At 35.4% G+C, this 15,399-nt stretch overlaps 1 protein-coding gene across 1 annotated transcript in view; it reads left to right on the forward strand.

Moving 5' to 3' along the window:
• Positions 1–12,289, forward strand: part of LOC148940152 (uridylate-specific endoribonuclease A-like) — a 63,399-nt gene extending 51,110 nt beyond the window's left edge. The window contains exons 6-9 of the mRNA XM_089105786.1: positions 1,671–1,809; positions 2,789–2,991; positions 8,375–8,610; positions 11,944–12,289. Coding sequence (XP_088961912.1) covers positions 1,671–1,809; positions 2,789–2,991; positions 8,375–8,610; positions 11,944–12,177 — 812 coding nt within the window. The 3' untranslated portion in view covers positions 12,178–12,289. The remainder of the gene's footprint in view (positions 1–1,670; positions 1,810–2,788; positions 2,992–8,374; positions 8,611–11,943) is intronic.
• The last annotated feature ends 3,110 nt before the right edge of the window (positions 12,290–15,399 follow it).

Consider the following 15,399-nt stretch of genomic DNA (forward strand, 5'->3'; position numbering starts at 1 on the left):
TATTTTTAAATGATTTAAGATTTTAGCGTAAAGAGCAAGGGCTGATGAAGGGGCAGATCCCCTCTCCTCAAATACGGAGTAATATATGTTCGTTTAAGTTTCAATGTTGCTCCTTGCTTTCAGCTCAGACGACTTTTTTTTTAATTTGATTCTAAAGTACGTATTTGACCTGATTTCCTCTGGAACAGAAGTCTGGCTAGTTCTCTGGAACTAGCCAGACATTGGCTAGTAGACCACTCAAAAGAAGTCTAGAAACGGGGTCGCTCTCATGAATGGCTATGGCTATAAAGACCCAGAAAGGACAGTGTCTGATATATCATAGTTGTTAGGGTAGCTGTAACCTAGTAAAGGACCAGCCACGGTCCGTAGTAATCCAAAATTAAGAAACGTGTTATAAAGATTAACGAGTAGAATCTGTTAGAAATTAGACCTCTAAAAAGATAGTTTGTGTGGACCCTCCCAGATATACTTCACACTTTAAACGACTCAAATTTATAACTCACATTACAAATGCCACTAGGTATGGGAATTTTCCTTTAAAATGAACCCTTAAACAGTTCTATATGATGCCCTGCCAGTGCCACTACTGCCACTGCCCTGCCACTACTAGCAACACCCCGCTAGCAGCAGAGACACGTCACGTCAGTGCTTCCCATGCAAAAAAGTTATTTCCCTCGTTGTTTAAGCCAGGGTATTGTAAGTTTCCGGTATTGGGTTTTCGGCCATGGTGATCCCAGTGGCGCATTTTTATTTCGATCAATACCATTTTTAGGGTTTGTGGGCTATTTTCCAAAATTCCTTTAAATTTGTTTTCAAAATAACATTTTACTGTTAAGGCTAATTTAAATAATAGTTACTAATCTTGTGTCAGCTAGAAATTATTTTTTTGCCGTGATTGGTCCTTTGCCAGATTGCAGCTACCGCTGCAACCATGATATATTCAAAATGATGCAGCGTTTTGCAAGTGTATTATTTTAGCTACGTGGGGTGCCTAATTAAATTTTGCCAACTTCTGTCAAGGGACCCCCCTCGCCTCCTTAAAAAAATATAGTAATATATAGATGAATACATATATCAATAAATAAATAAAAATACAGATTAATATAAAGAGCCTCAGCTTTAAAAAATCAATTCAAGATATATGGCTGAATTTAATTTCAAATCAATTTTAACACGTTAATAGTTATTTTGGGATTTGGAAATTTTAGATTATTGTAATCATAGGCTGGTTATAGAATAGAAGGTCAATGATGACTGTAATTCAATTATTTGACTTGTTAATGTTAGAGCTTTCAGATCATATGCTTTTGTCTCTTTTCTTACGTCACACAGGTCTTGTTTTCGGAAGTGGTGGGGGAAAAGTGAATGTTATTGTTCTTTCCTTAAGCACCTTCTCGCTTTTTTCAACTTGCAATAAAAAAAAATACGATTGCACAGTTTTATTTGATCCATCATGCCCCTTTTCTCGTGATCTTCTATTTATATCCACGTGTTAATGGTCCTAAAAAATACACAATGGTGGGAAGACGTTTTAATTTGCCTCAAAACTCTGCAAATTTTCCAGAACGAAATCCAGCCCTGAAAATACTCAAAGTCCAAAAATGTTCAAAGTCCAAAATGGACATCAGGTGTTGAATACATCACTATGCCAAACTCTTTCTGTCTTATAGCCAAAATTACTGATGATGAGTTACTTACTTTGAGCAACACTCTGCTTCAATTAGACGAGAGAAATCCTTTTGCTACACCATTAATAAGTTTACAAGGAAAAACAAGGTCAGGAAGCCAAGAAGATTTAGCAAGACAGCCGTAAGTACATAATTATTATAGCTTCTCAGCCATCAGACAGTAAAAAAAAAAGCATTTAGCAAGGCTGTGGAGTTGGAGTAACAGAAGTAATGTAAAATTATTTGGATGTCCGAGTCTTGGAAATGCATAAAGGCTGGAGTCAAGCCAAATGCTCTCACATACTACTAAAAAGTGGCAATAATAAACAAAATTGTTGGCTAATTATAGTGAATAGTATGTTTTAAAGCTAAAAAATGTATTTAAGGGGAAAGTCATAAATTGAATTTCTGCTGTAAGGTAACAGGGATGTTGGAGTTAGAGTTCTTACTTCCTTGAAGAAAATGTTAGGAGTCGAAGCTGGAATCGTAGCAATTATATTTAAAATTTCAGGAGTCAGAGTTGAAATCAGTGGTAAAGTGGACCGACTACTCTATCTGTGAGTTCTGGTCACAAAGACATTTTCATTAAGACTTATAAAGTTGTTCTCAAAGCTAATAAGTTTTTTCCACAAAATATTGATGAAGTTCTTTTTGGTGTTATTAAAGAAGTTTGACTTAGTTCAAATTTTTCAATATAGTCAACAAAGTTGATAAATCTTTGAAGAGGTCGAACAAATATGTCTTTAGACAAATAGACAAAATAGAAGAAAACTATTAGGATATTTGGAAAGGATAGAAGTTTCAAGATTTCAGGGGAATGGGGATTTGCACCAAGTATCCCCTGTGTTCCTACCTTATCCTTGCCTACAACAGTTTCACTTATCTGACAGTATTAAAGCTTGACATTACCTGTCTTATGGTCTGTTTTAATCAATTATATACTCTTCATCTCTCTTTCTCTCTCTCTCTCTATCCCTCTCTCTCTCTCTCTCTCTCTCTCTCTCTCTCCCTCTCTCTCTCTCTCTTACTCTCTCTTTCTCCTCCACTCTCTTTCTCTCTCTGTTCTCTCTTTTTCTCTCCTTCAGATATGTACGATAAATGTTCATATTTTTACTCTTCAGACTGTTTGGCCCCCAGACAGCAAGTGAGGCAGTTGTCAGTGGAACTTCTCGTCTCATCAAAGATCTGTATGACAACTATAGTCCAGAGGTAAACAACAACGAGCAGGTCACTCAACAGCATCTCAACGAAGAAGAGGCATTTTTTCAAGCGGTCCTTGCTACTGAGCCGATGAAGAGAGTAGTCACCCTGCTTCAGTCCCGAGGTTTTTTTCCCTTTTTTTCTTTTCTTCCGTTTCATTTTTATATTGCATAGTTAGTTTTGGGTTTATCCCAACTTTTTGGCTTCGGTGTTTTTTTTTTATGCTAATGCTTTCTAGTGTTTTTGAATTAAAAAATTACAAAAGAGTGCGACAGTATAGTTTTGTATAGCTTTTGAGAACTTAGTAAATAATATTTTACTCCCTTCTCCAACAAAAAATTCACCTAAAAAGGTCCTGTCCGTCGTCCCCACAAAAAGTTCCTAGAAGATTCATCTCCCAGTCGTGAGAGAAACAGGTTAGACTTACTAAAACCACATATAGAATTCGGAACCATTTTGATTAAACCTAATAAATGATAATAATAATTATAATTCATTTTTACCCTCTAATTCACAAAAGCAAGATAATAAAAAGACACAAAAATGATCAAAAATCAGCTTTATCGTTGAATTACTTCATACTGTTTCTTTCAGAGCTGAAGGTCATTGATTAGCTGAGAGCCATTGATATAGGTAATTATGTAGGAAGATATTGTTTGAGCTGAATGTACTCAGACATTTTCAGCGGGTTGGGGGACTGGGGGCCAGTCCTCCCCCCTCTACCACATTCTTTGAAATAGATATGCCTTTGAAAATGTCACCAGTTGATCAAGATCCAGTGGAGGAACCTCTCACTTTTTTATTCATTTCCGAGGTGCGATATAAGCTACGTAGTTTCGAGCACGATGATATATTTTTGAAACTGAGATACAAGTTGTATTTATGTTAAAAATATTTGTTATCTGTTTATAATTGGTTGTATTGCAAATCTTTTCAGTCTTGTGAAACTGCCCAACTGCTTGGGGGATTGGAGGGGAATGGGGTTAAGGCAAGAGGGCTATCAGCGTAATCATAATTTAAATCAAAGGCAGCGCAATCGCGCTGCCTAAGTAAAGAACGATGTTGGCACAATGTATTATTTTTTTTTTCTTCCATACCAGGACACTTGGTATCGAAGGAATTTTCATAGAAACTTGAAAAAGGGCTCATTCGATTGGAAATTGGAACGGCTAGTGCCCTTTTTAATAGTTGAAAGTGATTGAAAGGCAACTAACACCCCTTCCACGCCCACCATTTCCCCAAACACATCCAATAAAATTTTGAGATAACTATTTTGATCAGCGTAGTTGATTTCCAGATAGAAATTATGTTTTTGAGGAGGACACTCCCCCACAGTCCTCAGGGCAAGGGTTTCAAGTTATGCCCTTGGGACATATAAGAACGATGTTGGCGCAATGTATTATTTATTATTTTATTCCTTTAGAGCAGAACACTTTGTATCGAAGAAGTTGTCGTAGAAAGTTAAAAAAGGGCTCATTCATTTGGAAATTCGGGTGGCGTATGCTCTTTTTAATAGTCGAAAGGGATCGGAAGGGAACTAACAGCCCTTCCACGCCCACCATTTCCCAAAATGGTGGGGTATATTAAACCTTATATGCCCTGGGGGCATATAAGGTTTTTATAGAAAGCGTTGTAGTAGAAACTTTAAAAAAGGCTCATTTGATTGAAAATTCAAAGGGCTAGTGCTCTTTTTAATAGTCGAAATTGATTGGAAGGCGCTTAACCCCCCTCTCGCGCCCACCTTTTCCCCGAACACATCCAATCAAAATTTTGAGATAGGCCTTTTGTTCACCATATTTAAAAGTTCCAGAAATTAGTTCTTTGAGGATGAACCCCCCCCCACAGCCCTCTGGGCAAGGGTTGTAAGTTATGCTTTGGGGGCATATACGGTTTGTATGGAAAGCTTTGTCGTAGAAACTTCAAAAAGGGCTCATTCGATTGGAAATTGAAATGGTTAGTGCCCTTTTTGATAGTCGAAAGTGGTTGGAAGGCAACTAACACCCCTTCCACGCCCACCATTCTCCAAAACACATCCAATCAAAATTTATAGATAGCCATTTGGTTCCACGCAGTTGAAAGTTCGGGAAATTATACCTTTGCCCAGGACACTCCCCCCACAGTGTTCAGTGTAAGGGTTATAAGCTATGCCCTGGGGGCATATAAGGTTTTTATTGAAATCTTTGTCGTAGAAACTTGAAAAAGGGCTCATTCGATTGGAAATTCAAAGGCCTAGCGCCCTTTTTAATAGTCGAAAGGAATTTGAAGGCAACTAACCCCCCTCTCACATCCACCTCTTCCCCAAACACATCCTATCAAAATTTTTAGATAGCCATTTTGTTCAACGTAGTTGAAAGTCTTGGAAATTAGGTCTTTAAGGATGAAAACCCCTCTTCCTCACAGCCATCAGGGCAAAGGGTTTAAGTTATGCCCTGGGGGCATATAAGGTTTTTATTGAAAGCGATGTTGTAGAAACTTCAAAAAAGGTTCATTCGATTGGAAATTGAAAGGGCTAGTGCCCTTTTTAATGGTTGAAAGTGATTGAAGGGCAACTAACCCCCCTATAACGCCCACCATTTCCCCAAACACATCCAATCGAAATTTTGAGATATCCATTTTGTTCAACGTAGTTGAAAGTTCTGGAAATTAGGTATTTTAGGATGATAACCCTCTCAGAACCCTCAATGCAAGGGTTGTAAGTTATGCCCTAGGGGCATATAAGGCTTACTCGTAGAAACTTCAAAAAGGGCTCATTCGATTCGAAATTGAAAGGGCTAGTGCCCTTTTTAATAGTCGAAAGTGAATAGAGAGTAATTAACCCCCCTCTTACGCCCACCGTTTCCCCAAACAAATTCAATCAATGTTTAGATATAGCCATTTTGTTCAACGTAGTTGAAAGTTCTGGAAATTATGTATTTAAGGATGACAAACTCCCCAGACCCCCCAGGGCAAAGGTTGTAAGCTATGCCCTGGGGGCATATATGGTTTTTATAGATAGCGTTGTCGTAAAAACTTCAAAAGGGGCTCATTCAATTAGAAATTGAGAGGGCTAGTGCCCTTTTTAATAGTCGAAAGTGATTGGAGTGTAATTAACCCCCCTCTCACGCCCACCATTCACCCAAACACATCCAATCAGAATTTTGAAACTATTTTGTTCAACCTAGTTGAGATTTCTGGAAATTTGGTCGTTGAGGATGATAACCCCCCCCCCCCAGCCCGCAGGGCAAGGGTTGTAATTTATGCCCTGGGGGCATATAAGGTTTTTATATAAAGAGTTGTTGTAGAAACTTCAAAAGGGCTTATTCTATTGGAAATTGAAAGGGCTAGTGTCTTTTTTAATAGTTGAAAGTGATTGGAGAGCAACTAACGCCCCTCTCACGCCCACCATTTCCCCAAACACATCAAATTAAAATTTTGAAATAGCTATTTTGTTTAACGTAGTTGAAAGTTCTGGAAATTAGGTCTTTTAGGATGATAACCCTCTCAGAGCCCTCAGTGCAAGGGTTGTAAGTTTGGCCCTAGGGGCATATAAGACTTATATAGAAAGTTGTAGTAGAAATTTCAAAAAGGGCTCATTTGATTGGAAATTGAAAGAGCTAGTGCCCTTTTTAATAGTCGAAAGTGAATAGAGAGTAATTAACCCCCCTCTCACGCCCATCATTCTCCCAAACACATCCAATCAAAATTTTGAAATACCCATTTTGTTCAAGTTAGTTGAAAGTACTGTGAATTTGGTCTTTGAGGAAAACAACTTCCCCCCCTCCTGCCCTCAGAGCAAGGGTTGTGAGTTATGCCCTGGGAGCATGTAAGGTTTTTATCTAAAGCGTTGTCGTAGAAACTTCAAAAGGGCTCATTTGATTGGAAATTGAAAGGGCTAGTGTCTTTTTTAATAGTTGAGAGTGATTGGAGAGCAACTAACGCTGCTCTCACGCCCACCATTTCCCCAAACACATCCAATCAAAATTTTGAGATATTCATTTTGTTTAACGTAGTTGAAAGTTCTGGAAATTAGGTCTTTGAGGATGACAACCCCCCTCACAGTCCTTAGGGTAAGGGTTGTAATTTATGCCCTAGGGCATATAAGGTGTTTAAAGAAAGCGTTGTCGTAGAAACTCAAAAAGGGCTAATTCGATTGGAAATTGAAAGGCCTAGTGCTCTTTTTAATAGTCAAAAGTGATTGGAAGGCTTGACATTTTTATAGTAAAGATCGATGTGGGTACAATGTATTATTATTTTTTTTATTTTGACCAGGGCACTTTATATCGAAGGATTTGTCGTAGGAACTTCGAAAAGGGCTCATTCGATTGAAAATAGAAAGGGATGATGTCCTTTGTAATAGTCGAAAGTGATTTGAGGGCAACTAATCCCCCTCGCACGCTCAACCTCCCATTTGCCCATTATGTTTGAAAACTAAATGTTGCCTTAAGATTAAATCAAAATCCACAGTGTTAATGCTAATTCTCAATAAGGCATCTCAGCAGCATCCCAAGAACGACTGAGGGTATTACGTTCAAGCTTTGGGGACTATTTCTGCTCTCAAAATGTAACCAAATCAAAATAGCGTAAGTGTATCCAAGCTATCGAAGAAAGTAAAACAGATTTTTTTGCGAATGGTATTTCCAGGTCAGATTTTTTCCAGGTCAAGTAGAGGAGGTATGAAACTAAATTAAACACTACTATTTGTGTCCAGATTTTTAAAAGGGTGTATGTTGTTAAGAATTGCTGAAAATTTATACATACAAATAGCAGGCCAAACTATAAAGTCTTAAAAAGACGGAAAGATTTAAAGTATTATTTTCTTTTTCCCTGAAAAGCCTATGTCAATATAAAACGAACAGAAATTAACTTAAAAAACTTTTTCCACAAAATAAGTTTTTCAAAAAAATAAGGAACTCCATTAAACCAAAAATGAGCAAAAATAAAATCAAATAATCTTCCAAGCGTGAAACTACCACAAATCAGCATCGATAAATAAATCAAACCCAAAACAAACTGAAATTACAATAAATAACCGAGTCAAACTCAAAACGAGCAGAAATTAACATGAGTTGGGCTCAAAACCTCAATGCCTTCCCAAGACCAAAACATAATTTGCATTTTACTGAAAAAATATAAATGTTTTTACTTTTATAACTTTAATAAATCAAATAATATTAACATTTTGATTACTAAATATCAGTATATGTATATTAAACTGACAATGTATACTCGTTTGTATTTTTTTCAGTAAAGTGTAAATTATGTTCTGGCCTTGGGAAGGCATAGGGGTTTTGAGCCCAACTCATGTTATTGTAATTTCTGTTCGTTTTGGGTTTCATTTATTTATTGATGGTGATTTGTGGTAGTTTCACGCTTGGTAGATAATTTGATTTTATTTTTGCTCATTTTTGGTCTAATGGAGTTATTTACTTTTCTTTGAAAAACTTATTTTGTGGAAATTTTTTTTTAATGAATATCATGTAAATGCGGAGAACCTGTAAGTAAATGTCGTTTGATTTCTTTTGTTTTAGGTTTACTCCCTACTAATAATCGAAACTTGGAATCCCTTTTGAGAACACTGTGGTTTGAGCGCTTCTCCCGATCTCGCGGCACCCTTGGCTCGAGTGGCTTTGAGCATATATTTTTGGGCGAAGTGAAAAACGCTGAACCGTCGGGTTTCCATTCGTGGCTATATTTTAAACAGCAAGAAGAATCAGGGTCACTTGACTACCTAGGATTCATTCGATCTGCCAAGCTGAGTGGAAAGGTATTTTTTTTTATAAATGTTTTTAAATTACACAATCATTGATGACTAGATGACTTAATGGGTAAAAGTGTGTCATCATGTTTAGTGCAGAGCACCGTTGCCAACGCGGTACAGCTTTACCGATTTTGGTACAATTTAAAGATCTTGGTAAAATGGTACATTTAGACATTCCATGGTATAGTCCAAAATTTCTGGTACATTTGGTGCCTTTAGGGTGTATTTTCCTGGTCAAGTTCTATTTTTTCAAATTTTCTAAATTCCTCAGGTCACTTCTAAGAAATTTATGCAAAAACTAGAAAAAATGAAAAGAGGTTTCGTCGCTATTACTGAAAAAAAGAATTGCTCGCCTTTGATTTTAAATTAGTATTTTTGTCTATAAAATGGAAACTAACGCAGAAGGTTATAATTATCCTACAAAGTATCTTTTGGGGACAATTTGCTCAGAAAACCAATACAATTTATCTCAAAGCGTTGACAAGGCTGGTGTAGAGCACCCGTATATAAACTTGAATCTTTTTTCCAGTATAATCCTTTTAATTAAACATTTGTCTTTCGTGACAATGTTGCTTCCCAAAGAGAATGGGTTTCAATTGGAACGAGATCCGAGCTGCTTCTGTTACTACCAGAATATTTTTCTTCACAGGAGTCGAACATAGATTTGAGAGTTCCTTGTTTGCGAATCCTAGTGAAACTATACCCCAATACGTGCGCTTTTTACCTGAGCTTTATTTCGAACATGTCTGTCACCCAGATATTAGAGAGTGGGGTTATCAGAGGTATGTCGAGGAAAGGGAGGTTTGAAATGCTAGATTAAGCTGATTTCCGTAATATACGCTTGTGCGATTCGGAATTGGTGACCAAATTTTTTATAAATTCACAAGGAAATGAAGAAAAAGTAAGAAACAATATTAAAGATCAATGTTGAACAACTTGAGGAGCTTAAAACCTAAGAGACGGGGAAATATCAAGATGAAGAAAACAGAGAACTGTAGAAGGAAACAGAGAAACAGAGGCCAGTAGAAGGAAAAGACAAACTAAAATGACGCGGATATTTCGCCAAATATAAAACAAGGCGTCTTCAACGTTAAGAAACAAAGATAAAAATCCAAATTAGCCTAAAGTTAAGCAAAATCTAAAACCAAGAAATAAAAAAAAAACAATATCTATATATACAATTGTTGTTACTATGATTGAGCACCACGGTTCAGTTAGTTCAGTTCAGTTCATTTTATTTAACATAAAAAATACATTTAACAAATATTCCAATACCTGCCCCAAGAAAGATACAAAAAAGCACTTGCAACTGGGCGGGTACATACAACTCATCTACTAACTACTAATTAACTATAAACAAAGGAACAACAAATAATAATTTAAAAAAAAAAAAAAAACCTTGATTTAAATATTTTTTTTATTTTTTTTAAATAAACCCAGATGCTCAGCCACCCGAATGCTCTCAGGAACAGAGTTCCACACATTAGGTCCGGAAAATCTAGTATGGAAGCTGGCCACAGAAGCTAAATATAATTGTTTCAATAGGAACACTGAAGCCACTGGATGAAATAAAATGAATCTGAAATTAATTATTTAATTGCGAAATAATCCTCTTGCTTGCTTCTACCGCTCTAATTCGCCTTGTATTTAATCTAGTCCCCTAGTGATTTTGCAAAAATTTATTACCCTCATTAGCTGTTGGTTCACTTTTAAGAAGAATGTTATAAATTGCATCAATATTTAAATTATCTGTATCCATATTTATTAAAAGATTAGCAAGGATATATTTTTTTATTTCAATGGCTTCCCTAGCCCACTGTGTCAAAAATCTATCGTTAGAAATGGCCGTGGCATCATCAAATCGTACACAATGATCAGTGTGGTAGAAAAGTTATTCTGCACGTGGTATTTGACGATGCCACGGCCATTTCTAACCATAGATTTTTGACACAGTGGGCTAGGGAAGTAATCAAGAGGATTATTTTGCAAATAAATAATTAACTTCATATTAATGTCATTTTATTTTATCCAGTCACTTCAATGTTCTCATTGAAGCAATTCTTTTTTGCTTTTGTGGGGTTCAATCACAGTAGCAACAATATTATATATAGATATTGTTTTTTTTTATTCGTTGGTTTTAGGTTTTGTCTAATTTTAGGTTATTTTAGATTTTATTTTTGTTTCTTAGCGTTGAAGGTGCTTTGTTTTATACAAACGAAATATCCGCGTCGTTTTAATTTGTCTTTTCCATCTATTGGCCATAATCTCGTTTGTTTTCTTCGTCTTGAGATTTGTATTTTTTTTTGTCATGGCTGGCCAGCTCGGCCTTAGATCTTTCATAAATTAAGGAACTTGGCTGCCAAATTAAAATTTTTCGAACTTTCATTATGAAAAATAGCCACATTTAGCATTAAGGGATCTGAAATATTCAAAATTATCAATTATATATAAACAGGTATCTTAATATGTTTAAGTTCAGATGGCACGTGTCTTATGTTTGATACATGTTTTCTGTTTTTATTTAATAGGGCTCTCTTTTTTTGCTCGTAATTCTTGTTTGGCATGTTTGTAGTCTAGCTTGTGAAGTCTCCTTTTACTTAAGTTTAATCATATAATAAATTCATTCATTCAGACTCAAATATCAGAGTTTTTATGTATCTCAAATATCCAAATAATTGAGCTTTGAAAATATATTTATTAAGGAAATTAACATTGTTCTGAATAAATAAAAATTTCGTTTGTAGCAGCAAACACTGTTTTGAAACATGAAGTAGTTTTAACTTGATGATTGATTGTGTATGTTCGCGCATCTGACGGCCTCAGTGCATTGACATGTTCTAATCTGACGATTAATTGTGTATTATTGATGTCCGTGCAGGTAAAAGATATGAAAGCGAAAAAATCCACTAGAATCTACTCATTTCTTCTAACCACTAGTCTACTGTTAATTTCTAGTCTACTATTGTTAATAAAATATACCATGTTTTTTAGTATATTATCTAGTAGTCTTCTAATGTATAGCCTACTGATCTGCTGCTAAAAAATAGACCACATTTTTTAGGCATCGCTTCTGGAACTGCCACTGAAATTAAAAGGAATCTATAAGCTGGTGAACTTCATGTATGTCAGAAAATAACGTTATCTTGGTTTTATTGTTAAAATATCTATTAATCTATGTTTTACTAGTCTACTATATACTATCTATTATTCATATTTTTAGGTTATTATTTACTAATCTATTGTTAAAAAAAATGTGTCATGTTCTATAGGTTATTATCTATTATCTAATGCTCTACTATCTGCTAATCTGTTGTAAAAAAAATCTACGAAATTTTTTAGGCATCCCTTCTGGAACTTCCACTGAAATGGAAAGGAATGTATAAACCGGTGAATTCCATGTTTGTCGGGACATCGCCAGAATTAGAGATGGCTCTGTACACCCTCTGCTTTTATGCTCGACCAGAAGCAAAATGTCCGATGAACGGGAACAGTGTTAAATTTTTCATTCAAACTTATCCATTCAAATCGAGAGGAAAAGTTTATCTTGGTACTGCTTATCCTACTTTCCGCTGAAGAATTGTGTGAGCCAATTAAATTTTGTGTTTTTTCCCTTGATACGACACTTTTTGTTATATTCCGGTGCTTGAACTGCCTTTAATAAATATTTTAGTTAAATAGTTTTCAATGATTCAATATCCGTTTTTTGTTTGCGTTTTGTTCATAGGAAATGTGTATCTATACATATAATATACTATCTTTATATGTGAGTAATAATTGTGTATATGTGTACGCATGTATGTTCTCGAAAACGACTCCATATTTTTTCGGGAAAATTGGTATCTTGGGGTAATCTCGGATAAAAAAACCATCTAGATAGGTCAAAAGTCTGAAAAAATCGTTAAGAGCCTTATTTAATTAAATAAAACCATAATTTTGTTAATAAAACCATAATTTTGTTTTTTGCAAATGACGCCATGTGCTATGTTACTACATCATATAAGCATTTCTTATGACATCATATAAAGCATCATATAAGCATTTTCTTATAGGGTCTTAAGCATAGCCCAAATAAGATTGTCGAATTTTCCACACATTCATCATTTATGTAATGCAATGGCCTTTAGAATGCTCTAAAGACGAAAATTTGCAGTTGCAGTTACTATAAATGATGGTTCTTTGGAACCAACACCTGAGGTATCAAACGTGATAAGATGTGAAATTTGACAGCCTGGACCATCAATTGCGACAACACCAATACGGACAGCTAAAGTAAAAGCCATTGCTAAATTGTCTGAAGTAACCGAAATCCAAAAACGTGTCAAAAATGAAAATGAAGAGCAAAGGCACAGGCGGTTTGAAGACATGTGACACCGAGCATGTGAGCAAGTCAAAAATGAAAATGAAGAGCAAAGAGACACGCGGTTAGAAGACATGTGAGCGAGTCAATGAAAATCAATTTGGACAGTGAGAATCAAAACAGGTCAAAGTTGAAGATGATGGTGATGATGTTTGGATTCGGGATTTTGATATTGCTTAAGGTCATCAATGCCTACCATACCTTTGTTAAAAAAAAAACAAAGGTTCGGCGATACATATTTTATTAGAGAGAAAAGATTTTATTAAAAAAAATAAAACACAGTAACAACAAAACCCGAAGTTTATTAAACTTGTATGGGCTGACATCAACCTTTACAAAACCCAGCATACACCATTACTCCCAGCCCTCCTTAGCCCCCCCCCCCAAAAAAGGGCAAAAAATAATAATAAGAAAATAAATAAATAAAAATAAACGAAATAAATTGATTTCTAAAAATTTCACGACCTAATTGGATACCGAAGACACAAAACTAAAAATCATTCTTCCATTCTACCTCCTCGTCGCCCTCCCAAAAAAAAGTGTCACAATCACATGAGAAATAATGCTTCGAGTGCTGACTTCCTTTCATCGCGTGTACTTAAGTATGTTTTCTCGGAAATATGCGACCAGGTTTGTGTTCTATTTAATATATGCCTAAAAGTTGGTGTTTTTCCAGATTTTATGAAAATTGCTAGAGTGGTTCCGCTTTTTAAGGGCGGAGAAAAAATTTGCCGAATGATTATAGGCCCATTTCATTGCTGCCAGTTTTACCGAGAGTTTTTGAAAAATTGATTAGTGGCAGGATGGTTGATTTTCTTGAGAATAAAAAGTATTTTAGTAAAACTCAGTTTGGATTCCGTAAAGCAATGTCGACAGATCAAGCTCTTCTTTTTCTCACGACTTTTGTGAACGATGCTCTGGACCAAAGGTGGAAAGTTGCATCTGTTTTTTTGGACTTTGTAAAAGCCTTTGATGCGGTGGACAACGGAATTCTTCTGGTGAAGCTGAGGAATTTTGGTTTTCGAGGTATGTTTTATCGTCTATTGGAATCTTTTCTCCAAGATCGAAAGCAGTTTGTCAGTGCTGGCGAAATCAAATCGCAAGTTAAAAGTGTTGAATTCGATGTCCCTAAGGAGTTTGTTTAGATGCCCTTACTGTTTTTTATACATATCAATGACCTGCGAAATGCTATCAATGGACTGTCTTTTGATTTAAAATGTAGTGATACTGGAGCATCAAAATCTATTTTGCTTTATTTTGCTGATGACACGCATCTAACTGTTACTGCAAAAACCGGGGAAATGCTTATACAGAATATTCAGATTGGCATGTTAAACATTGAAAAATGGGTGAGGGTTAACAGACTTCAGCTAAACCATGCGAAATCCCATTTTTTAATGTATGGGAGAAGTAGCAATTACTACCCTTGGATTGACAAAATACAGTTCGGTGAAATTATTCTGCCTCGGGAAGTTTGACAAAGTATCTAGGGATGATTGTTGATGAGTGCCTTAACTTCAAAGAGCACATTTCGTGTGTTACTGGCAAGGATTCAAGAAATGTTGGGATGATGGGAAAACTGAAGCACTTTTTTCCGAAAGACATTACGAGATTGCTTTATTTTTATTTTATTCACCCATACCTTCTATATGGTTGTCTTGTGTGGTCAAGTACGTTTTTAATTCACCTTCGTCCCCTTAGAAGTTTACAAAATAATACCCTACGTGTTTTAACTGGAGATAATCAAAATATGTCTGTTAGACATAGATATAATCAAGTAAATATATTACCGATGGCTTGATTATTCCGTTTTTATAATGCTCTTTTTATGTTTAAATATAGTCTAAAAAGTATCATGTTACTAAGTAATTTGCTACCTAAAGAGACCGGGCTAATGCCTCGATAATTACCACACTCACTTTTATCACCTTGCTAATACAGTGGTTTAATTAGGGTTTTCCTAAAATCGCTAGGTAATATATATATATATATATATATATATATATATATATATATATATATATATATATATATATATATATATTGTATATATAGTTTTGCTGCTGTGGTGACACAAGCAGCAACAAAATTTTGACATGCACACTCTTATTGCATAACAAATGTCATTACTATAAATAAAGAAAATCTTGATATAGAAAGACCACTCCCTTCCCTCTAAAAAAAATATACGTCCTGACAATGACAACTTTGATTCCGCATTGGCCCAGCATATTTTCGAAAATCCTACATATCTTGTTCTTTTTGAGGAGGCAACTTTAATATCGACTGTAAATGGCCTACCGCAATCTTTCAAAGAGGTAATTGAGATAAAAAAAAATATATAAACAGGAATTTGGCTATAAATAGGGACACCGGAGACATTTAATTAAGCCCAATTTCATAACAATTTAATACTAAAAGACTCTTTTGATATTTGC

This window comes from Artemia sp. Qi Xiang Cuo, chromosome 20 (genome assembly GCF_049724085.1).
Source record: "Artemia sp. Qi Xiang Cuo chromosome 20, ASM4972408v1, whole genome shotgun sequence".
NCBI classification, from domain to species: Eukaryota; Metazoa; Arthropoda; class Branchiopoda; order Anostraca; family Artemiidae; genus Artemia; species Artemia sp. Qi Xiang Cuo.